The following is a 25124-nucleotide window of genomic DNA, read 5'->3' as shown; positions in this document are numbered from 1 at the left end:
GATTCATTAATGAAATTCTTTATATTGCTCAATGAAGTTACAAAGTGTCATGCATGACAGATCCATTCCTCATTAAAACTGTCTCCATTGTACATTTTATTGATTTCTTGGATTTTTCAGCTGTGTAGGTCAGAATAGCTGTGGATTGGGCATGTGTCATAAAACCAGTTAGGCTGCTGCATTACAAATCATATTTGATGGAGCAGAACGTCAGTGCTTTTCTGTCTAGTAGTTTTCTGATTCATACCTTGCAATTTTAAGTTTGACTGCCAGAGGTTGGTGAGTGTTCTGAAACCCCGCAGACAACCGGTCAGGAGCTTTTCCACTGAATACATTTGTATTGGAAAATGCCTCAAAGTTTGTGGGAAATGTTAATATTGGTGAATTTTTCAAATTAGATTTTTTTTTTTTGAATTCTCGGAATGTTTCAACGAAATTACTTAGTTGATGAGTTAAAGCTAATTATAACTTTTTTTTTTTAATTAGTAGAAATTAGACTGCCAGATTGACAGAGTTCCTGCAGGTTTTGTGATTTTAACTTTTTGACAATAAAAAAGCTGAGGAGAGAAAGAATTTCAAGAGTTCAGAATTTGTGAAACAAGAAAGCCCTTCCCCCAGCTCTCATTGACATACGCCTTTTGTGCCCTCACTCTTTGAGTTGTGGGGGACTCAGCATCTTGTGGGATCTGTTTCTTAACGAGAATAGTCAAATAAAAACCTTACGCCAGAATGATCTCTTATGTATCTCATGTATGCCTTAAGTGTCATCAAAAATAAATTGGCCACTTGTGGTTTCACTGGAATACGTCATGGTAGTGTGTGGTCATGTTTATCAAAATCACACTGAAGGAGGCTCCTGAGCAGTTAATATGAAGTCTTTATATATAGCGGTGAGAAATCTGACACGGAACATGACTGTTGCCCTTCTGCTGATGTGGAAGGAGCCAGGCCAGATAGTTGTGGTAGTTCGTCTTGGCTCAAAATGTAGGAATCTGATTTACTGTCTTTGTTCCCTTTTTTAAAAGCCTTTGGGAAGGAAGGTTTCCAACATGGTTCTTAATGTGGTCATATAATTTACAGCTCTGCGTTAAGAGAAGGATTATAATTGCATCGCAGGCTTCATCCAGGTCACTTTCTGAGGCCAAGAATAAGTTTCTGCTGTATGTGTTCTAGGAGTTCTGTTTTTATGCTTCTCCAAAGCATGAGATTTAGGAAAAAGGACCCTGAATGGAGCAGAACAACACTCCAGGTAGTACAGAGAATCCTTCTGCTGAGATTCCTGTCTGGTGTCTTTCTTGTAAGTCATACTGACCATCAGCTTTGAGACTGGGAGAAAAATTTCCCTCAGTTCTGATTGGTTTTCAGATATTTCCAGCAAGGTTTGTGTGATAATCCAGGTATACCTTCTGCAGTCCATGCTAATTCAGGGACCTCAAACACTGATATTTCATCAGTGTTCTTTGCCTTTCTGCCCGTGTCATACCAGTATGTCTTTTGAAAGGCTTTGGTGGAGTATAGGGCAAAATGTAATGGCCTGTGATGAGTGAGAGATCGAGCAGATGATCCTGTGTTCCCTTCCAACCTTGGACTCCTAGGCAATTGGAAAATGATTGCTGAGTTTGCTGAGACTACAAACACCATGGTTTCTCTTAGTATGTTTGTGGTGACTGAAGTTGTGAGAGGAAACTGTCCATTTTAAAAGGACAGAGCAAATGAAAAGTACTTCTTTAGATATAATCATTCTGGACTTACTTGTAAATTCTTGATATGCTATTGACAAGAGAAGCAATACCTTCTAAAACAGTGTAATATTAGTTACAGAAACTCTCTCTAGCATTGTGTAAATTACCTTTTTTAGTCATAGTATAGGACACAATGTACCCAGAAATAATAAATTATGTGTATGAAATTAAAAGGTTTTTTTGAAAGCTTACAGAAATAGAGGGGGAAGAAAAATCTTGAGTCAGATGAAAATTGAAGACTGTAATTTCTTAAGCCAACTTCTTTCATTATAACTGGTAATGAAATGTCAGAAAATCAATGCATCATTTTTTACTGTGGCAAAATTCCCATCTTTAATTATGTTCTGAGTCTAAGGTAGGAATGTTAATTTTTCTGTAGTCAGCAGCTGCAATGATAATTAATAACAATCCAGCTAACAGTGGCCATCTGCCCACATTTGTGTTAAAAAACCAACACCCTCCCCCGGCCCCCAGACCACTTTTACACCAACTGGATTTTTTGCGGGGGGGAGTTCAATACTCTAGTGCCAATTATTTAGACTGGAGTATTTTATATAACATGGGTCCTATTAAAAGATTCTTTTCCCCCAATAAAACTCTAAAATACCACTTTGACGTTTATCCTCATTTATTTATTTTGGCTCAGATATATTAATCTGAAATACGATCAGATGCTATATAAGATGATCAGGATTCCTCAGAGCTATGTGTGTTACATTGTTAAACTTGTTGCATTTTCAGAATGCAACTACCCAATTAAAGGTGATGTATTTCCAGCACAGTTCGATTCCATGTGTTTTTAATCGGCATCAGTGTTTAGGCCCTTTTGTTCTGATCCTAAGGAAGATTTGCAAGCACTTTATTTTTAAAACGAGTGTTGCTCTTACTGATATTGGCAGAACTACTCATAAGCTTTTCCAACTGAAGAAAAAATTCTCAAGATTGAGCCGTGCTGGGTCATTGTGTCTGTGCTGAAGGGAGACTATTCCTTTATTCATTATGGAATTAGAAAGGCTTGAAACAAAAATTATTCCAACGCCTTGCTTTAGAATAGGCCCCAAGTGGAGCAAAAGACCTTTATAACTGTCGTTACAGATGCGCAGATAAAACTAGAGAATAGTATCTGTTAATGATTCATGCAGACCACATCCCTCTAATGCGGGGGATCTTCCGAAGTTCTTCCACCGTGCAAAAGCCATCTGTTGACTTGACTCAGTCTCTTTCTGCTCAGGACGTTCAAACACTAGCATAGTTAGACCAGCAGAGCATATTTCTGAAAGCCCATAATTATGTTTAAATGATAGCTTGGAAGAGACTACAGAGTAAACATGTTGTTATGCAATCAACCACAAAGCATCCAAAAAAGCTATCATATGGTTTTAGAATGTAAGTTTGTTTACTGTTTGGATTTAATTTTTTTTCTTTTTTTCTTCTTTTTCTTTCTTCTACTGCTCTGCGTAGGTGCCTGGCCATCCCCCATCCCTTCCCTCTGTGGAAGATCCACAAGCAACCAAAAGTTAAACCTGACTGAAATACTTTGTTCCTAATGGATTGCTATAAAAGCTGGAGGCTCACGCTAACGGTCCTCCTTTGAATATGGAGAGTCGATTTGAACCCCTAGGACCATTTGGCCTTCAACACATTTTGCCTTAATGTAAAATTGGTTTGTGCAATGTAGATGGCCCTTTTTGATGATGCTATGCTTGAATTCCTTGGCCTTGTATAGTTGCCTAGTTGCCTTATATAAGGCATTAGTGTGGATAAACCCTTGTGCGTTGATTGCAGACTCATCCCTAGAGAACATGTTCAGAGGCTGCTGCACTCCAAGGGTTAGCATTGTTAATAACAAGGCCTGTTGCTTTATCTATCTGGGAGGCTATTTGTTAATCAAAGCAAAGGAACCTAAGTAACCTCCCTGCATCTTTGCAGTTGTCAGTACTATGAGGTCCGATGAAAATATTAATTTAAGATTGTTACTGTTGTTGTTAAGGTATGGACACTATGTAGAAGGGACAGGCTCAGTTCTGCAGACAGCAGTAGATGTACAGGTAAGAATGTGTAGAGTAACATATGAGAATGACTTGTTTTAAAACTTGGTTTTTTTCTGTCTTCTGCTTTGTTATTCTGAATATTATAACAAAAAAGCTTTTAAAACTACATTTTATGGCAACTGAGTTTCCAATTGGTGTACTTTGCGTTCCTAAACAACAGTTTATTTAAATCAAAATTATATGTGTGCCTCTCTGTGGAGAATACGAATTGCTATTATTTCATTATCTGTAGTGTCATACAGAGGTTTCACAGGGGTGTGTGAAAACATTAAAAATGGCTAATTCTGTGGCTAAAGTACAGTACAGTGTTGTGAATCTAGGGCCATTTTTTGTATGCAGATGATCCAGTAAATATTGTCAAATGTTTAACAGGTTTGATTTTCAAAAGTATTGTTTATCTGGGAAAACCTAGTATTTTGAAAAGTTCTACTGTTGATACTAAGTTCACCACAAAGCGGTATTTTGGCATTGGGGAAGGTAAAAATAAATGTATCAGTGAATCGTCATTCAAAGATACTTTTCACAAAGCCTGTTTTGTACACAAGCACCTCCTCTTGCACTTCTGTGCTGTTCACTAATATTATGTGGCATTTCTAAGCATAAGAAGAATGCAGCTTTAGAATTCAGGATAATCTCAATGTGAATGTATTAAAACAGCTGCATCCATACAGCTTAATTTGCGTGGATGGTCTGCTGTGGTGTTATGTTAAATCAGTATCGTGTCATTAACAAATGTTTATAGTCCTTTGATTGCCTCATTAAGTATTGGTATAGCTTGTAACTGGAGGAAGAAATGATGAATGCCCTCATGGCAACATTGATTTCTTTCTTGCAAGTCCATGTGTTGAGATATTGGCTGCAAAAATACAACACTAATCGTACTTTCAAGCAAAATACGCTATTGTCTTTGGCACTGTGATAATCAAAGAAATATTCTGTTAAGATGTGAGTGTTAAATTTCACTTATTTGGCCTGCATCGGTGATATCTGTTGTTTTGGATATTCTTCATAGCTTGAATCGGTGTTTAAACACATTGAGGAGTTACCAGAAGAAGAGAAGCTTATGAAATTGTCAACACTAAAACTGAGGTACTTTACCCCAAGAGAAATAGCAAATCTTCATGGATTTCCTCTGGAATTTGGTATGTGCTGCAAAGTACCCATTTCTACATCATTCTTCAGAAATGCCAATGTAGTCTTTTTACTGGGGCCTAATCCATGCTTTTTATTTTGCATTTCTTTTCGGACCGCTCGATTCTTATGATTGATTCTTGTTATTTGGCTAACTCTGAATTTCTCTGAATTTCCACTAGTTTTTTATAAGAGCCAGCTTCTGTGGTTAGGTTTATCTTCATAAACTAAGAAAAAAGTTTTGGCATGAGAAATGCTCTATTACTGAATGGCAGTGAAGGAATACCTTTGTTTAAAGTTGAAACTATTTACTCAGCAGCCAGCATTACTCACAACTGTGGTAAGTCAACATATCCTGCCAGTTTAGGAGGTCTGATCGTGGTTCTCAGTGTTTGAGCTGCTTGCTTTCTCCCTTCCACACGTTTGCAGCTGCTGACAGAAATGGAATTTCAGAAGATACAGATACTTCTTTGTTCAGGAGTAACCAAACTCCTCAGTTAATGATCTTTTAAGTCATCTCTGTTTTCTAGAAAAGGCAGTCCTAGCCCTTGGTCAGTTACTTCATTTCCTAACTGTTTTTGTGGAGAATAGAGAGTCAAGGAACAAGACTCAGCGATACCAGTACATTCAACACAGGTCAACCAGAATTAAGCCTGAAATAAATTCACCAGAGTTCTCCTTGTAAAGAAGGGCAGCCAAGAAAGTGTAGCTGCTACTACCTGCTAAGGAGCTTGGCCTGCTGCCGTCACATCAGATCAATTTATTGTCTTACAGCAACACAAGCATCCATAGAATCAGACACCACTGATCTTGAGTAATTTGTTATATTTTTCTTTGACTTCCTCAGTGACTTAGAGTTCTGAGGAGTGCTAATAGTTTTTATGTATTTATTTCTTTTGCCGTTTTAGTTTGTTTTCTCATTTATTACTTACAGTTATATTTAAAACTACTACATTCAAAGAACATTATCAAGGTTGAAAAGTCAAATGTTAGAGTTGCCAGCACTAAGCTTGCTTGTTTAAGAGTATGTGCAGGAGTGTGCTCTGTTGAGTTACATGCCAACATGCAGGATTTTTTCGTAGCCTCTCTTCTTTAATAAATCTGTTCTTTCTACAGACAGCCTTTTTCTTAGCACAGCTCTGTTCCATATTGATGTAGGCTGATGTAAAGAAACTTGAACTAAACAGGGCCGGATTGGGCTTGTATAGGTTTATCATGCTGTTAAAGCTCCCTTTTAAGCACAGAATTGCCCATTTTCTCTTTTTTTTTTTTTTTTTTTTTTAAATACAGCTTGTGTTTTCCAAATGTTAAATCAGTCTATGCAACATCACTGAGAGGTGTAGTAGGGTTAATATTGCTTGTATTTTACAAAGGGAGAACTGAGACAATGAAGAAATTTATGTTTGGAAGACTCCATTAATTTAGGGTGATCAGTTTGCGAAACCTGACCTTTACTATTTCAGAGTGCTTGGAATCATACCATGCTTTCTCTGTTCAGAGCTCATCTTCAGGGACAGCTGTGAGCTTCAGTATTTTTTGCAAACCAGAACTGAACTCTCAAGACAAGTCAGGCTTCTGAGTTTGAGGAGCATCCAGGTTGTCACCATCTACGAAGTGCTGATTTAGCAAACTTGTCTTTTGTCACCTGGGAACTGCGGAGGCAGGGACAGGGACAGATTCCACCTCTCAGAGGGCCATACACTTCTGCCTTAATCATGGCACCTTCTTTACAGTTCTTGCAGTTCCCTGCCTCGCTATACTACTTTTCCAACTTCCACAACACATGAAACAAGCTTCTCTCATTGAGTGGCTTCCTCTCACATATACTCCTGATTCAGAGGCAGAACAAGCTTTTCCCACTGCGCTGAGTCACAAGTCTAACATTTCTTTCCTTTGTGTTTAATCTAAGACATTTTCCACTTTGTACTTAAAAAAAAAAAGTGTTACTCAGCTCTAGGCTCATTGAAATCTCTGGTGAATTTAGGTACTATAAGTTTCTTCTGAGGATTTGCAAGCTATGGGTTTTTTTGAAAGTAGCTATATTTATGGCTACAGCAAAGGGTGTTTCCCTGGCAGCATTTTTCCCATGTTAAATTTCAAGTCATTATTGTGAAGTGTGGTATTTTCAGAGGGAAATGTGCTATAATTTCTCTGCTCCTGTGTTCTGTAGTGACAGCAACATTTGGGCTGAAGTTTTCAACAACAGAAAGCCTGGAGATGTACCCACTGCAAATATGTTGTTAGTCCAAGAAGCTAAAGAATAAGAAAACTATAAGCTGAAAATGAAGTGAAGAGAATGTCAGGAAGCTGTGTAACAGATACTGTTACTAGCTGCAGCTGCAGTATTATCAGAAGAAACATGATTGTGTCTAAATGGTTCTGTATTTTAATAAATTGATGGCCTTTTCCAGTACGTGAGAGTTAAAATCATTATTTGTTCTTAACATTAACAGATTTATTTGTGCTTTTAACATCTAAATGTATAAATAGTAATTGCACTATAGGTCAATGAAATACTGCAGTTGTTTGTCTTAGCTGCTACTGTGGGTCCCACAGCAATATCATTAAAAGTGATCAGAGCATACTTGCAGCTGCAACCTGCTTTCATGAGGGTGATGTCAGGATGCATTTTCCATTTTTCCTGTTAGTGATGTACGTAAGCTATTAGGCAACAAATGGCAGCCTAGTGGAAAGCCAGCACAATGTGGTAGTGCATGTTGCCAAGACTGCAACATCATCAAGTAGCATGCATGACATAAATGATATGGTGAGAGCTGTGCAGCCAGTGCCAGCATACTATGAGTTGTTAAGTCTGTCCTTCTAATGTAGGCTACTCTTGAGCCAAGAAGATAGAAGGTGCAAGATAATGTTAACAGGCAGATGGAGGAGGCTTGGAATAAAGGAAACAGCTCTCAGTTGCCAAGAGGCAGAAGGAGAAACTCTGAAATTTTCAGGGTTCAGATAAGCTTCTTGGGCTATAAGTGCACATGCATGTGTGTGTGTGCATAAATACATATTTATATACTCTTTTAAAATGTGTAGATTCTGTACCTTATGTAGTGATTTAATAAGAAAACTCCATCTATGGAAGTATGTGTGGGACTGCAAGTGATTGTTCCAAAGAGAGAAGATTGTTCCAAAGAGAGAAGAACGGTTGCCCAAATGTGAGCGCTAGGAATCTGGGCAGAGTGGATGGAGCTGGCAGAAGATGTGTTTACCAAAGCAGTCTACATTTGAGGCATTAATAACTGGCAGAGAGCGATGGAACAACTCCTCCCAGACACCACCTCCTCAGCTTTCCACCCGTGGCTCAGCAACTGTCCAACCATGTTCTCTCCTGAGCAGTCCCTGGAAGAGGATTTTTCTGAAGTGCTGTGAAAACTTCAGAACATATATATCACTACTTGCACACACAACGTGTTTATGCATCAAAGCTAATCTGGCTGATGATGACCTTGGGCTCAAAGTTAGGTTTTCTTCTCAGGGAATGATCAAATAATTGAATGTGATCAAGTTTCAGCAGCTTAGCAAATGACCCTAATGGTTGCATCACCACTGCTTTTCATCTTTCACTCAAGTTGAAGCAAATGCACTTTAGCTCACAGCTGGAGTAAGCTAAGAGTGCAAGCAAGGACGCTTACAGCGGACCAGCTGGCTGCTGGCAACTTCTTCATTCTCAGAAGCTTGGTCACCTTTGTGCGCTCAATACACAACACAGCCCTTTCACAATACCTGGACCAGTTTAATTTTTTCTGGGCCTCCCTTCTTTCTGCCAGTCCATGCGCTTACCATGTGAAGGACATTTCAGATGCTGTCTGTATTTCTGAGTGCATTTGACAGGGTCAGCGTTGAATTACATGGAAAATTGTTCAGCTGCTTGATCACTCACTGAATAAGCCTTGCTCATAGCTTAATCTGTACTGGTGGTATATTGCACTGTGAGACTCGTTTGATTTGCCTCAACTGGTTAGAGGGGCTCAGACTGGAAGTACAATATAAAGCTTATTGAGAAATGCAGTTTAGTCCACCTGCAGAATCATCACTTTTTCTTTCTGCCATGGCCATGTTCCTCTGTGGATGTTCTCTAGAGTAGCGGTTGTGGAGTGTTTTAGGTGCTGCTGCCCCTCCTTGCGACTGCTGGATGTTTTGAGCTATATGAAGAGAAGATAGATCAGCATTAGTTACACAATAGAGCAATGTTTTGAGGCTTGTTAAACTTTAGGGATGGCAGTACTGCTAATGGAAGAACTGATACAAATTCAATGAACTGGTTGGGAATTATTTTGGTAACTTTGTGAATTTTAGAGGGGGGTGAACCCTGCTGCGGTCTGTGTTAACTGCATTAAGAACTGTTCACTGAAAAAAGGAGTAGACTAAAAGCTAGGAACAAACCCAGACTAATGACATTGCACTATATGTTTTTGTTTTAGGCTTTCCTGACAAAGTAACTGTAAAGCAATGCTACCGTCTTCTGGGAAACAGCCTCAATGTACATGTGGTGGCAAAATTGATCTCCATTCTACTTGGATAACTTAGAACCTGAATCTGATGAGTACGGACTGGTGACAGAAAATACTTCCGTCTTGCAAGAGAAAGCTGATGGCAGCTGAACAAAAATCATAGCTTATCTGTCCAGACATTTTGCTGAACAGTTCTGATATATTTTTAATACCTTGCTTTTATGGTGTATTTGCACTGTAGGGGTGTTTTATTTAAATGGAAGTTTCCAGGACTTAATTGCTTTATTTAAATGTCCTTTTTAGTTTGCAAAATGAAAAAGAGCAGCATTTACATATACCTCAATGAAAATGGATGACTATTTTATTTTATCTTAAAACCATCTTCTCAGTGCAGTATAAGAAGGCTGTAAATGTAAAAACTGTTTTAATTAAGTGCAGAGACCAAGTTCTACATGGAAAATATCTTCATCTGTAAATATCAGTGATCCATTCTTAAAATATTTATTGTATATATGATCTGAAATTTTGATGTGTTTTTTGTAGCTAATTATTAAATTCAGTATTTTGCGTATGATTTTTAAGAAGACACAGTGTCATCCTTAGTTTATGGTTGTCTCGTCCTCTCTAAATACTTGTAGGTTTTGGGAACCCAACTGTATCTGTCCGGAATGATTTGTTTAGGTGCAGCTGAATAAAAATATTTCAAGATTATCACAACCCTGACAATAACTTGCCTGTTTCTCTTCTCACTGATATTATTCAGGATAAGATCATTGCTCCTTACCAAAGACCTACACATAAAAGACATAAAAACTACAAGGGAAGTAAAGAATAATAAGAAGGGCTTCTACAGGTATGTCAGCCAGAAAAGGAAGGTCAAAGAAAGCGTAACCCCCCCGCGATGAGCAAGACTGGCAAACTGGTAACAACGGACAAGGAGAAGGCTGAGGTACTAAGCAACTTTTTTGCCTCAGTCTTCACTGGCAGTCTCTCTTCCCACACCTCTTGAGTGGATGGACCACAAGACCGGGCCTGGAGGAGCAAAGGCCCTCCCCCCGTAAGAGAAGATCAGGTTCATGACCACCTGAGGAACCTGAACATATATGAGTGTATGGGACCTGACGAGATGCATTCCAGAGTCCTGAGGGAATTGGCTGATGTAGTTGCCAAGCTACTCTCCATGATATTTGAAAAGTCATGGCAGTCAGGTGAAGTCCCTGGTGACTGGAAAAAGGGAAACATTGCACCCATTTTTAAAAAGGGTAGAAAGGAGGACCCTGGGAGCTACCGACCTGTCAGCCTCACCTCTGTGCCTGGGAAGATCATGAAACAGATCTTCCCAGAAGCTATGCTAAGGCACATGGAGAGCAGGGAGGTGATTCGACCCAGCCAGCATGGCTTCACCAAGGGCAAGTCCTGCCTGACCAACCTAGTGGCCTTCTATGATGGAATGACTGCATGAGTAGACAAGGGAAGAGCTACGGATATCGGACTTCTGTAAGACCTTTGACACGGTTCCCCACAACATCCTTCTCTCTAAATTGGAGAGATACGGATTTGATGGGTGGACTATTTGGTGGATGAGGAATTGGTTGGATGGCCGCATCCAGAGGGTAGTGGTCAACGGCTCAATGTCCAGATGGAGATCGGTGACGAGTGGTGTCCCTCAGGGGTCCATATTGGGACCAGTACTGTTTAATATCTTCATCAATGACATAGACAGTGGGATCCAGTGCACCCTCAGCAGGTTTGCAGATGACACCAAGCTGAGTGGTGCGGTTGACATGCCTGAGGGACGAGATGCCATCCAGAGGGACCTGGACAGGCTTGAGAGGTGGGCCCGTGTGAACCTCATGAGGTTCAACAAGGCCAAGTGCAAGGTCCTGCGCCTGGGTCAGGGCAACCCCCGGTATCAGTACAGGCTGGGGGATGAAGGGATTGAGAGCAGCCCTGCCGAGAAGGACTTGGGGGTACTGGTGGATGAAAAGCTGGACATGAGCCGGCAATGTGCTCTCACAGCCCACGAAGCCAACCGTATCCTGGGCTGCATCAACAGAAGCATGGCCAGCAGGTTGAGGGAGGTGATTCTGCCCCTCTACTCCGCTCTGGTGAGACCCCACCTGGAGTCCTGCATCCAGCTCTGGAGTCCTCAGCACGGGAAAGACATGGACCTGTTGGAGCGGGTCCAGAGGAGGGCCACAAAAATGATCAGAGGGCTGGAACACCTCTCCTGTGAGGAAAGGCTGAGAGAGTTGGGGTTGTTCAGCCTGGAGAAGAGAAGGCTCTGGGGAGACCTTATTGCGGCCTTTCAGTACTTAAAGGGGGCTTATAAGAAAGATGGAGACAAACTTTTTAGCAGGGCCTGTTGCAATAGGACAAGGGGTAATGGTTTTAAACTAAAAGAGGGTAGATTTAGACTAGATAGAAGGAAGAAATTTTTGATGATGAGGGTGGTGAAACAGGTTGTCCAGGGAGGTGGTAGATGCCCCATCCCTGGAAACATTCAAGGTCAGATTGGATGGGGCTCTAAGCAACCTGATCTAGTTGAAGATTTCCCTGCCCATGGCAGGGGGGGTGGACTAGATGACCTTTCAAGGTCCCTTCCAACCCAAACTATTCTATGATTCTACGATTCTATGATAAATTTAAAAGCTCCATGTTTATGTTCCTATGGCATAAGAACTGGAGAAAAACTATATGGGCTGCTTCTGAAGATTTCTTCACAAAACTTGATATTAGTACTAGGGTTAGGAGTGTATATTGCGATGAAACCACTGCAAATGGCCATCCAGAGTGCCACAGTTGTACACGATCTCATAGAGCTGGACTGAAAGTTTTTTTAATCATCAAGTCTTGTGAGTTTAATATCTCTGAACCAATAGAGAAAATTATGGGAAAACTGAAAGCCTTCTAAAGAAGCACATGTTCCAGTTGTTATTTTTCCTTGCAGGTAATATTATGTTGGTATCTAGAGGAAAAACAGCTTGAGGGTGGAAAAGGCGAGATGATACTTAGTAAGCATCCATTAGGGAGCTGGTGTATCACAAACCTGAAGGATTTCTTAGATTGATCATAGTTCCTGTGCACCAAAGCATTAAGTTGTCAAAGCCGCCAATCCTGAAAAAGACTAATTTCCACCCCCGCCCCCCGCCATGGGATGACATAGGAACAGTCATGGTGTATTGCATCTAGGCTTGGTAATGCAGGAGAAACAAGACTAGAGAACAGAGCTGCTGTAGAGATACTGCAGCTATTCTCATCTGCTGTAGTCCTCCTGAAAAAGACTGCTTTTCTAGTCCTTTTTTATTTTGTGCTGTACTTTATCTTGTGCTGACTCCTTGTGTATTTCTTCTTCAGTCTTGATTTGCATGCTGCTTCTGGACTGTTAAACCAGGAAAGTCTTGGGTTGACCTACTTCAGCCTGTCTTATTCTCCAAGAGCATTTGGACCGCTTGGGCTGTTCCAGGTATAAAAGAGAAATGGATTCTCCTAAAAGAACTCTGGACTAGGCTCTAAGGAAGGATGAGGTTGTCCTCTATCTTTACCTGGTCTCTTCTAATACTGTAATGGCAAAAAAGTACTAGACTAATGTTAGGCTGTGCCTACTACTAAACTGCATAGAGCAAGTGTGTTTTTGACAGTGTTATGAACCATAGTTGTCTGTTTACATGGTGGTTATTGTGTAGATTTATCAGCCAGATCAATAACTAGTAGCTATATGGTCTTGTTCTTGGGAGAAGCATGATAATAGGAAGATCTGTTGCTATCTAACATGATCCAAACATTGAAATGAAAACAAAGGAGATCAATTGGGATTGCTTTTTGCTAAACCGTGTAAATAGTCTGTTCATTTTGCCTCACTATAATAATATTTGGCAAAATATTACTATTAACAATTAGTTTTCAATTCCTTAATCTGTAAAACATCTTTTAATCATTTATATGCCACTCATAAGCAAGCAGTATTAAAGTGTAAGTTGAAAGTTATCTAGCTGCATCTAAAACTGATATAGCAATACAGCCTGTTACATGTTGACAGTGAATTTTAATTCAATGTGATTGTGAAGACTGAAATCTGTTTGCTGATCAGAGCTGTTTCTGAAGGAGATACTTTGAAAGAACAGATTTCAGAGCTGTAAATATATATTTGTGTATTCTACCCCTGCTAACCCTGTAATACCAGTGCAGCTAGACTGAGTGACTGCTTCTTATCCCATCAGTTTGTCATTAATAGACTCGTTTACTGAGCTCTGCTGGGTTGCACCTGCTTGACCTCACTTGATGATCACATTGCTTCCTTTTCCAGGCAGTCTCCTAATCATAAGTGCTTTGCAGCCTACATCAGTGCTGCACTTTGCAACTTCAGCTTAAGCATTTTCACAGCAATGAAATGTGGTTATAAAAGCAGCTGAAAGGTTAATGAGTGAAATCTGGAAGACAGCTCTGGAAATGGAAGCAGATTTCCAGAATCTGATTTTTGGTTTTGTAGCTCACTTATTCTGCACATCTGAAATACATTTCATTATCTGAGTGAGATGATGTGGTTGCATTCCCTCAAACTTGAGAAGCTCCATGAGGAAGAGGATGTCATATTTGGTGGTGTCCTATTTATGCAGTCATTTTTGAAGCTTCCCGGTTGCCTTACAGAATGTCTTACCTACATAAGCTTGTTTTTATCAGAGTTAATCTAGGGATTCCCTATAGTCATGAAGAAACCTGTGTAGCAGTGAAGTTACTAAAATACCATTTGTTTAACACAGTGGGTTTGAATATTTTTTGATACATGAACCCAAAATTTTCCATTGGAGGTGCATCCTTCCATGCAGTGAATGTAAGGGTCCTGCCCACAGGCTTTTTTATCTCACCTTTTGCTGACCCTCATAGGGGGGTCAGCTCCCTGTACTCGTAGGAGGAGTATGAGGATCGTCAGGAATCTGTATTACAGGCTGGAAAAACATTGATCTGTGATAGTACTATTGTATTAAACTTAGTCATGGGTAAGCCCATTTTGTTTTCTAAAGAGACATCTCAACAGAAATCTGAACAGGTCCAATGCTTCAATGACTGTACAATTCTGTTTTAGCAGTCGTCACGCGTTTCTAGAATAAATAGAAAATTTAGTAAATATTTGTTACATCTCAAGGGTGAACTATTCATTCTCAGCTCACCCTTTGATTTCTCTGTTCTATTTTCTTGCTATTCATACTGAAGTTTAACACTGTTGGCTTATTGTATAAATACTGAATTATATTTCTTCTCCTTAGCAGTTTAACATATTTTGCCTCTTAGATATTTGAAACCACTTACATGCTCTGTGTATTTTTTTTCTGCATGGTGTTTAAAGAATATGGCATATTAGTAAGGATTTGGAGAAGACAAAGTAATAATTGGTTAAGAACACTATGCATTTCTGGGCAGTCTGATATAAATATTGTATAAAGTAGAAACGGTCAAAGAAATGTCTGAAGAAAAGTAATGTGAAAGTATAAGAAACTAGGCATAGAGCCCAAAATGAATTCCAGTAACCATTTTCCTTTTGCCTGTGCAAACATGAGTATTCTAGTGTTACAACCTCATTAGGGAAGTTTATGCTTGTTTAGTAACAACTTGTTTGAATAGGTAACTGATATCCAAGACACCAGGGAAAATGAAATACTGATTAGTGACAATATGTCAATTTAAATGTTATTGTGAAGAGCATGAAGAGATTTGTGTTATTTTTGTGTTTAGTTGATGACAAGGTTTGGGGAATTTATGTAGCTGTTGAAGAAAAGAAATATGTGGCCTTGGATGACCAGGCAGCTGTCTGTGAAGGCAAGACAACTGGGTTGTTCTCTTTGACTTCCCTCCAGCTGGTCCTTTTGACAGTGGGAGGAAGCACAGACAAGGGATCTTTTGGTAAGAGCTCCGATGAAGCAAGAAGCAGAGTTGGAGGGGCTAAAATTGAGTGGAATACACCACTTTTAGTGAGAGAGGGTTGTTGGAGGGAATTTCAGGTGGCCACGCTGGTGGGGTACCCTTCACTGGGATTCAGAAAACTCTGCAGCAAAGAAGTCCCTAAAATGTCCTCCAGTGGGGAGCCTCTCTGATTTTAAACACAGGAATACATCCTGAAATCCCAGCTTCGTTGAGAGCATGTTTGTCTTGGGCTTTTGTCCATGACCTGGGCTGTTGTAACTCAAACATTTTTAAATTACAACCTGGCATTTGGAAGAAAAGCACATTGATGGTGCTGATGTATTTTCTCATACCTAGACAGTAATAAATAGTTTTTATTAGTTCAAATGTTTGCCCTGTATATATTTTAAAAAAGAAACTAATCCCATTCTGTGTATAAATATTACACTTAAAAATGGGATTCTACTCAGAATTAATATTTCTGAGTGGCATTTTGGCTGTATATTGATCTTACTTACCATGTGGCATTATTGATTGTACATGTGTTGTAAGATGAAGCATGGGCAATAGTTTAGGAGAAGACTGGACAAGTTCATGGAAGAAAAATCCTTTGAGAGTACTGAGTAAGTAGACTTCTGGCTGAAGAAGTTCGCAAGCTGCAAATAAATGGAGGCCAAGAGAGTACCTAGGAGAGGTACTGTATGTGCTTGCTCCTTCGTATACCCTTCGTTTCCTAACTATTGGCTCTTGGCCACTGTTGGAGACAGGGTACTGACCTAGATGGATCTTTTTCTAACCCACTCTTACTTCCTTATATTTGTATGGTGACAGAATGCCAATATTGGTAATCACAGCATCAATACACAGCAAATGATTTGTGGACTTAGCTCAGATCTAAGCCTCTCGATAAAGCCAACAGTACAGAATAGAACGAATCTGAGGGAGGTTGTGCAGCCAGGTCCATTCATGGCTTTAGGATTATTAGTGGAGAAGGGTGACTGTGTAAATGGAAGTCCCTAAAAATAACTCCAGTGTATGTTAAAGCTATTGGAATGTGCTAAAAGGACTGGAATAATCAATAAAAAAGAACAAAGCCCATGTAACGGACTGGAAACTTTTCATGAACCTAATTTCAAAAAAGAATGAAACAGAAAATAGGAAGCATCAAAGTGGTTGGCAGTTTGTAGAAACAAAGTGTAGGAGGAAAAATCAGAAAGACAGAGGAATCAAAATACAAGTCTCATAATGAAACTAAAAAACTAATATATGTTATAACTGCCTTCATTGTGATAAAGGAACCCAGGGAGAATTGGGACAGTAGATCAATTCCAGCTGAAGTAGCTAACTAAATCAAAACTCATCTCTTTCTTTGTTATTTGCTATTAAAAACTGAAAACCTAGATTTCCTGGCCAGTTAGTTTAACTTCATCAGCAGGTAACTTATTAACTTCATCAACTGTGTTGAGGGAGCAAAATCTTAAGCAGGTGCCAGAGGGCAGTATGCTAAGAAGTACAAGAAATCCTTAAGGAGTGGTGTGGGAAATGGAGCCTTGCAGCTGCTGCAGCCCCTGGGCAAGGTGCTGCGGCCATAAAACTCTCCAGACACAAGTAAAGAGAAGGAAGGAAGCGATGATGGGTGGTTATAGGTAAGGGACAGAAAGGGGAACATTATTTTTCAGTCACCCCTCTTTGATGTAAACCTTGTGGTTGTTGATCCTCCATAAAGGGCCTAATACTAGCTTAGTGCTTGGTTGTCTCAGAGCTATAGGGACACACAGAAAGTGCTGAATTCGATACGGAGCATTGTTCACACCAGCAATTTACACATTTGTACCGTGGAGGTAACAGTGCTGCTTCATATGTCGTGTGTCGCTTTTGAACACTGGAATATTATTAGAAAGAGGAAAGATGAAAGAGGATCCAGGGAAGTGAAGATGGAAGTACTGGGAGACATGACCTCAGCTGAGGGGAAAATCAGGTAAATGTGCACTACTTGGGATTAAACCAGCAATGGGGCTAGATTTATAATTATTTGCAAATATTTGAGCCATGACATTGAATAGCAGTGATCTTTTTTGCATCTATAGAACAAAATAAAGGATTATTTGTTAGTCTTCCATTAAAAAATTAGCCAGGTTGGGATTCACACCAATAGTTGCCTTTCCCCCATGTAAAAAGGGAGCATCATCACAGACTCATGTCATGTCTCTGCATCTGAGTTGACTTCCTAGGTGCAATTAATGTGTATTGAATTTTTGGCCATAATCTGAGTCAACTCTTGTCTTCTACAGCAGCGTCTTTGCATTGCAGGCACATACTGCTGGAGAAGTAGAGGGATACCACCATTTCATTTCACACAGCTACACAAGATGGTGGTAAATTGCAGTCCCTGCTAGTACGGGATGAACTTCAACCAGAATTAGATAGAGACAAATGCTCTATTACTTCCTGCCAAACCTGTGCACAACCCATACGCTTTAGAGGTGTTTCCTCAACCATCATGTCAGTGAGGTAATGAACGATCTGTCCCGGGAGGAGGGGTTCATGCCAACTCTTCTTGTTAGAAAGAACAGCCCCTATTCTTATGCCAGACATTTGCAGGATTTCCATTCTGTTCCTCCAAAAATGATGTCTCAATCCAATATATTTCAGTAAATTAAAAGGTGTGGACCTATTTTTCTCCTTAAGATGGTTTATAGATTTCCCAACTTGGCCAGCCTAAGGTGCATTCACTAGGAACAGAGAGTAAGTTAACTAAAATCTGGAAGGTCTAATGAAATGGGAAATAGTGTGTCATGCAGAGTTTAAATAGATGTCCAGAGCTCTCTTTCCATCCTATAATCAGTGTATAGTCAAAGTCACCTGGTCTTCAGGTCAACCATTTTCTAAGCTATAAAGCCTGTATGAAGAGAAGGTGAATTTCTTCTTCCTTCTTGCATTAGCAGCTTTCTCCCCATCCTCTATGGTTTATTGCTCATTGGTCATTTGGTATATTGGAGTTAATTAGTTGAAATGGGAAGCTTGAATCAAAGACTGACAGGCAGCAGAAAGGGGCAATGCATACTTAGTGTGCAAAATAAATCAACAGAGAAAAGGAAGGATTTTGTGGGTCACAGCCGAAGTCCAGGCTGAAAACTGTCAGCATACAATGGACTTTGTGAAAGAAAGTCCTTGAAGTATGCATACATTCAACCAGCCTGCTAAGAAGTGCAGGTTTAGTTGGCCCATAGTTTCTTCAAGTTGACACCCAACTGACAGTTATAAAAACTCAGTCAACTGTTAAAACAAAACAAAAAGAACAAAAAAACCCAGACAGACATCAGAACTGACATGAAGAATGTTAGTGAGCGCTGGTTTAATGGACAGTACTGGGACACCCAGAGGCAGAAGATGTCCTGTCGACTAGACAGAAACATCGATATTTTGTCTATGCCCTCCTATTCCTGAACAGAGGTTTCAGAGCAAAGAGCATAATAATAAACAAAAAAATGTGGAGGAACAGATTCTCAGTTGGTGTAAAATATCATAGCTCATTTGGATAGAATGGAGCAGTGATAGTTTTCAACAACTGAGGATACAATTCTGTATTTTCATGTAAACGCTATCCCTTATGATGGTAAAGGACAACACGTGGGGATTCCTCCTCATGTTCATCTGTTCTGGCAGCAACAGCTGATGGACTCGGTCTCCTGGAGGCCACAGGCTGCTGCAGAGCAGGTGAATATCCAGAGAGCTGAGGTGCTGCTACTGCACCAGCAGGCATATGGGATGGGCTGTCCCTGGTGGGTTCAGGAGGAGCTTCACCTCTGCCCTTCCAGATCTCTAGGCAGCAGCAGTAACTGTTGGGTTACCTGTATCACAGTCTGTGTGAGCACAAGAGAGTCAGCAGGCTCATGCTGTTCTGAATTCTGAGATAAGTTTCTAAAACCACAGATAATAAAATGTAGTAAAAATCTAGTTTTTATGCAAACAACAGAAAATAGCGGAGGTGGTGGGATGCACCTGATATAATCTTGGACATTGTAGTTATTCACAGTAAAGATCAAGTTATTATCTGTGGCAGCACCACAAACATTAGCTGTCCTGGCTTCACATTCATTTTCACAGTCTACATCTGTCTCTTTTTGAGGTGACATGAATATTTTTTGTTGCCACATCCAATCTCTTCCCAGGGTGCTTTGACCTCGTAACATTTCTGTCTGTGAAAGCTGTAGAGTTCATTCAATCTCCCAGCTCCAGGGCATGTCCTGCATATCTGTGGGACATCTGTAGGTGACAAGTGCAAACTGGAGCAGAAAGGAAGGCTGGGCAGGGTTAGGAAGTGCAGGAGCTCCGTGGCCTCCAGGAAGGTCTGGGGCTTAAAGGATCAGTGAATGATGGCTACTGTTTTCTTCCAGCAAGAGCAGTTACAACTGTTGTTACTCTTTTCTTCTCAGTAGAGTTTTGAAATGTGAAGCAACCTGAATGAGTTGTCTACTAAGCAAAAAGGAAAATCAAAAAGAATGGTGGTGGGCCTGGAGGTTCAGGTAGCTCCTAGCATGAGGAAGGAAAAGATACACAAAGCTCCCCTAAGCATGGAGAGGAAAGCACAGCAAAGTCTTGTGCAAGGGAAATATGGAGACTCCGGCAAAAGCAAAGGGGAGGTGGGACGTGAACTCTGTCATGGCTTCCAGCAGCAACAGCCTGGGCCTCAGAGACAAGTACCAACGAGCATCTGGGTGGGACACTTCTTTCGAGAAGGCTGCTAGGTACTGCTGAAGGATAAAGGAAAATGGGATCAAGATTCAAATTTTAGCTCTCAGAACATATTAATTTGCATTTTTTGATTACTTTTGAGCCTCCTTTGAATTCTTCCTTGGTCTTCTGCATTGTCTATGGCTGGCCCTGGATTTGGGAGCCCTAGTGTGTGCAGTGAAGACAGCCTACACATGCCAAACAAAATGCAGTCCCCTTGGTGTGTGATCGTCTTCCCAGCATCTGGGGACTGAGTCATCCTTGAGTCAGAGCAACCATATTTGGTTAAAATTGTGTTTTGCTGTTGTAATCCATGGGATGCTGTTTGGTACTGCTAACTTGTTTGTGTCATCTGCCCAATAAATTACTGGCTGGAAGCTTCTCTTTCAATACAAATATTCCTTGCCAGCCACTGTGGGTTTTATATGTGGGGTTTGGTTTGGTTTTTTGGTAGCAATCTATGTCCTTTAGTGCTGCCAAATAATCATTCCTTCGCCCGTGTGGTGCAGCATGTGGGGAGAGCGAGCTGTTCCCGCAGTAGCCAGCTGCAGATTACAAGGTGCTCTGAGACACAGGGGTGCTCAGCTGTACAAAGGTCAAAGACATGATAAAATACAGGCAGATTTCAATCAATTATCTTTGAAAGCTCCTGAAACCAAAAGACAAAAAGAGAAAAATGTATTTAATGTCTAGAGGATTTGCATGCTGTCAGTCTTTAATTAAGATACCTGAGATAAAGTTGACTCTTGCAAGACAAGATAGCAGAATGGGCACCTTGTGAATAAAGGGCTGTGTGAGAGCAAAGGGCACCTGGGCTCGCAACAGTACAATTCAGCACTGGAGGTTTCACTTCAAACGCAGGACAGCTGGAGGAAAGCAATGCATTGGGCTGCTCCTGCTCCTGGGCTTTTCGTTGCATTATTATTACTTACTGGATTGAGCTGTGAATCAAACCACTATGAAAAAAAGAGGCAGAAAAGAACCCTTTATGACGAGCAGTAAGTACCATTGCTTGCAAATGCATTTGTTCATATGGTGGCTTCTAAGTGCCAGTAATGGGAACAGAATGGCTTTACTGCAGCTCTTTTTTGCATACTCTTTGGCAGATATGTGTAACTAAATGATCTCTTTGTTTTTTCTGTAATACAACAGGCCTCGTTTGTCCTCAGAGCAGGGTAATTTAGTGTTCCATGCTGGCTCCAGCAAAAATATTGAATTTAGAACTGGACCACTGGGGAAAATAAAAATTAATGAAGAAGACCTTGCAGAACTTTTTAGTCAGGTGATATGGTTACTTTTCCTTAATATGTTTTCACTTTCAGTTTTGCACATTAATAGTTTAATTGCCTTCAGAATTTGTTTTAGCAAATGTTTGATGTGTTTTGTATGATTGTTATTTTATATTATCTATGTTAGCACTCTAATGTGAAAGTAAGCTATTGCAGACTTGTAAAGTAATCATGCCATTACAGAAAATAATTAAAAGATTAAATTGTGTATCTAACAGAGCTCTCTGTATTTAAGTGGACTTTATAATAATAAAGTTAAGCAAGAATGAAACTTTCCTAAGCTTTTGAAAAAGCAAAGCTTGTTTACATTTGTAAGCTTTTGAACAAGCCAAGCTTGTTTCACATTATCTCTGTTGTTTAAATTTAGGTGAGAGAAAGTAACGCAGAGATTCAAGAACTTAAAAAAGCCAATGGTGCCTCTCAGAACGTGTCCCAGCAGGTTGCTCTGCTGGCGTCCAAGGTGAGCCATAGCCTTGTGTTATCCTCCTCCAGTGTTCCCAGTTTTCCATTCCTTAGATTAACATCGTTGCCTGATTCTTTTTAGTATTTCTGGACTCCAATTCAGGGAACTGGGGCAGAGCCCATATTTAACATCAGCTCAGACTCTATGTTTAATGTTGAGATACTTAATCAGTAACTCTGGAGATAATGGAAATATTCCTGTAAATCCCATAATTTCCGGTTACCAGGATTGTTCTTTTGTTCACTGTCAGCATCTCTATGGACTATATCGTCTAATATTTACGGAAGTGAAATCCCACTAAATTCAGGAAATGGACCATATATGTTCTTATAGTTGCTACACAGACATTCTATTCCATAGGTGAAACGGGCTATAGAGGTTTGCAGTGGAAAGAAAAGACTTATGCAGTAGTTTTGTCTCTTCCCTGCTACTAAAGATTTGTCTCCAACAGAAGATTTTGAAACCTTTGTCTGACTTGTTTTAAGTGTCTTTTGTTACAGTGTTGCCACAAGTTCCTTACAGGAAAATATTTGATAGCCTAAGACACCTCCCTTCAGGGAAATTGTGCTAATAGGTATCCATCATATTCCCTGATTCAGTTTCAGCTTGCTGTTTGTGGTTATAACCCACTGAGATATGGTGAACCTATTCTTGGCTTTCGGTGTACTGTCTCAGACCTCCGTCCTTCGCGTCCAGGCGAGCACCCGAACAGTCCTGCTGGAATATTCACGTTCTCAATGTTGAGCACCTGAATACATCTTCACAAGACTGAGTCTTGCTTTTTGGAACCAAACTGGGACACATTTAAGCTGTCATTTTCTGAACAGCCTAAAACACCAAAATCCCAGTGAATGGGGCCTGATTTGAACCTGATTGTCACCTGATTTCACATACCAGTGATTCTCTTTTCTCAAAATATTTTGTTAGCCTGCCAGCATCCAGCACGTACCTCTGTGGTCACTCTCATACCAAGCACAATGTAATTTGCATTTTTCTTGCAGATCGTGAGTCTTGACAACAAACTTCAAAGCTTAGAGCAGGTGAGTAAATGGGAAGCAAACTAGAGATCAAAAAAGAAAAACCCAGCCCCAAGTAAATAAAGTGAGGTTACAAAGATTAAATAGCTAAATGATTTATTTCCTCTCATGCACTACTCAGGAAAACTTTTTTTGGTAACAGGAGGTAAAAAAAAGCCAAGATTTGTGGAGGAGGTGAAATGCCTTCTTACAAAATATAAACTGTGTAGGAGCCTGCATTCCTTAAAGGAAAAACAGTTGTAGACTCAAGAACAACAACTAGATACCGAGGAGAAGTAAACTCTTCCTTCACTGATCTGTCAAGACGAAGACTGAAGAATTCAAACTGGATTTTATATTGTACTGGAAATAGCTAATTTTCAACTGTCACCTGCTTCTCCACTGAGCTTGTGACAAGCCACGGCTACAGATGCCAGTAAAAGCAGTTGTCAGATGAGTCACTCATGGAATCAAGAAGACAAGATAACCCTCCATCTAGACTCACAGTCTGCTGCCAAAGAACAGTCTCTATTAATATTTACTTCTTACAGGGCTTTTCTCATCCTAGTGCTTGCAGCCGGCCAACCTGTGTAAGACCAATCATATTAGCCATTATTTTGTACAGGGATAAGCGAAACAGCTCAAAACCTTTACAAATCAAGCTAGCTGAAAAAAAAAAGGGGGGGGCGTGAACCCAAGAAAGAATGAAAAAAAAAAAGAAAAAAAAAGGTTTGTCTTGAAAGTAAATGCGAATGGAACACCAAATAAGCAGGAATCTCATTTTCTGCTCTTTTCCTGGGTTTCAGGCTATTCAGGGGAAAGCCTGCACTAGTAACCCCTGTGAGAACTCAGGGACCTGTGTAAACTTGCTGGATGGTTTCTTTTGCCTCTGTCCCAGCAACTGGCAGGTGAGTCTTTAGCCTCCTTGAATACCGAGTGTGTATTTTAACTGTAAGGATACACCTGGCTTAGTGTAATTGTGATGAAGCATAGCATTTTAAGGTTGCTCAGGACAGACTGAGATATACTGAACAGCAAATCAGCAGTATCACACTCATTGTTTGGTTGAAGGGCAACACTTTTGCTTCTCAACAATATCAATATATACCAAAAAAAGAAGGCCCAAACCATTGGGCCAGACCCTGCACTGTTATACGTGGGCGATGGCCCATGAAGTCAGTGATGCTTGGCAGTTCTCACAGCAGAAAATTAGTCTTTGTTTTTTGCTGAGCAGTGAACTGAACTGCATGCCTTGCTGTTGATCTTACGCAAGGATAGAGAGAGAATAGGGGAAGGGAAGGATATTTATTCAAGCTCAAACAAATAAGACAAATGGGGGTGTAAGTAATCAATCCCATTCTGAGTTTTTTAAATCCAAAGACTTTACTGGCAAAGGCTTTAATGTTGCTGTTACATGCACTAACATGTAAAAGTTATATCTTCTTCTCAAAGGCTCTCAACTTGAAAGTTGTCCCAGCAAGATTTGGATCAAAATTGCTATGCTTTCAGCTTAACAAAACAGTGTCTCCTGATAGAAACAGTTTGAAAGCAAGTTTTCTGAGCCTTTTGCTAGCAAGTTGGAAAGTAGGGGGGATGACAGTACTATGCTGTCCATATGCTTTCTGCAAACATCTGAAATATTTTATCCCCCATCTGACTGATAACCAGGGTCACAGAAACACAGCTGAGAAATAGAGTTTTGTTATAATGTTTCATAAGGGAAGCTGTGTTGATAGCAGCCCAGGGTTTGTATATCTTTGGAAACTATATTAAACATTGGCTCCATGGTTTGCTTCATTTCTAGTTATTTGGAAAATAAACTGGTTTTCCATTTCATCTTAGGGCCTCCTGTGTTCAGTGGATGTTAATGAATGCCAGATTTATGCTGGAACAGCATTAGGCTGCCAGAATGGAGCCACTTGTGTGAACACACCAGGCAGCTACAGGTAACTTTTCAAAATTAGACACAAAAATCCTGTGTAAAATACTCTGCTATTTTTGTATCCCGTATCACACCTGCAGCACAAGTTCTAGGAATAAGTCTGTTTAGTATCTATGCACTATAACCCCTTGCAATCTGAGAGAATATAAAATCCTTAATACACTGTACACCGAGCCCACCGCAGACACAGAAGGCCCTCTGAAGCCATTGCCTGCTTTGACACAAGAAAAGCAGCAAGAACCAGATTTATCACACAGCCATGCTGGGGAAGAAGGCTGCAAATTGGAAACTGGGTCCAGTGACCCGGCCCTCTGTTGTAGGTGCAGATGCTTTAATGGAAATTTACTGCACCATGGAATGTAGATGGGGCGGTGAGATGTGGCATGCTGGTCTGTAAC

At 40.3% G+C, this 25124-nt stretch overlaps 2 protein-coding genes across 6 annotated transcripts in view; both read left to right on the top strand.

The window, feature by feature from the left end:
* TRDMT1 (tRNA aspartic acid methyltransferase 1) overlaps positions 1-10101 on the top strand; it is a 29877-nt gene extending 19776 nt beyond the window's left edge. For 4 of the 5 annotated variants that reach the window (XM_050890980.1, XM_050890979.1, XM_050890977.1 and 1 more), the window contains 3 exons: positions 3733-3790; positions 4806-4935; positions 9355-10101. In XM_050890980.1, coding sequence (XP_050746937.1) covers positions 3733-3790; positions 4806-4935; positions 9355-9455 — 289 coding nt within the window. In that variant the 3' untranslated portion in view covers positions 9456-10101. Of the gene's footprint in view, positions 1-3732; positions 3791-4805; positions 4936-7094; positions 7338-9354 lie in introns of those variants that run through there. The other variant, XM_050890978.1, reaches the window with a different exon arrangement.
* Positions 10102-20895: 10794 nt separating this feature from the next.
* Positions 20896-25124, top strand: part of CUBN (cubilin) — a 148300-nt gene continuing 144071 nt past the window's right edge. The window contains exons 1-6 of the mRNA XM_050915645.1: positions 20896-21014; positions 21169-21298; positions 21673-21765; positions 22770-22808; positions 23591-23692; positions 24627-24730. Coding sequence (XP_050771602.1) covers positions 20896-21014; positions 21169-21298; positions 21673-21765; positions 22770-22808; positions 23591-23692; positions 24627-24730 — 587 coding nt within the window. The remainder of the gene's footprint in view (positions 21015-21168; positions 21299-21672; positions 21766-22769; positions 22809-23590; positions 23693-24626; positions 24731-25124) is intronic.

This window comes from Gymnogyps californianus, chromosome 2 (assembly GCF_018139145.2).
Source record: "Gymnogyps californianus isolate 813 chromosome 2, ASM1813914v2, whole genome shotgun sequence".
NCBI lineage: Eukaryota > Metazoa > Chordata > Aves > Accipitriformes > Cathartidae > Gymnogyps > Gymnogyps californianus.
Note: the sequence above shows the minus strand (reverse complement) of the source record. Positions and strands in the feature narration are given on the sequence as shown.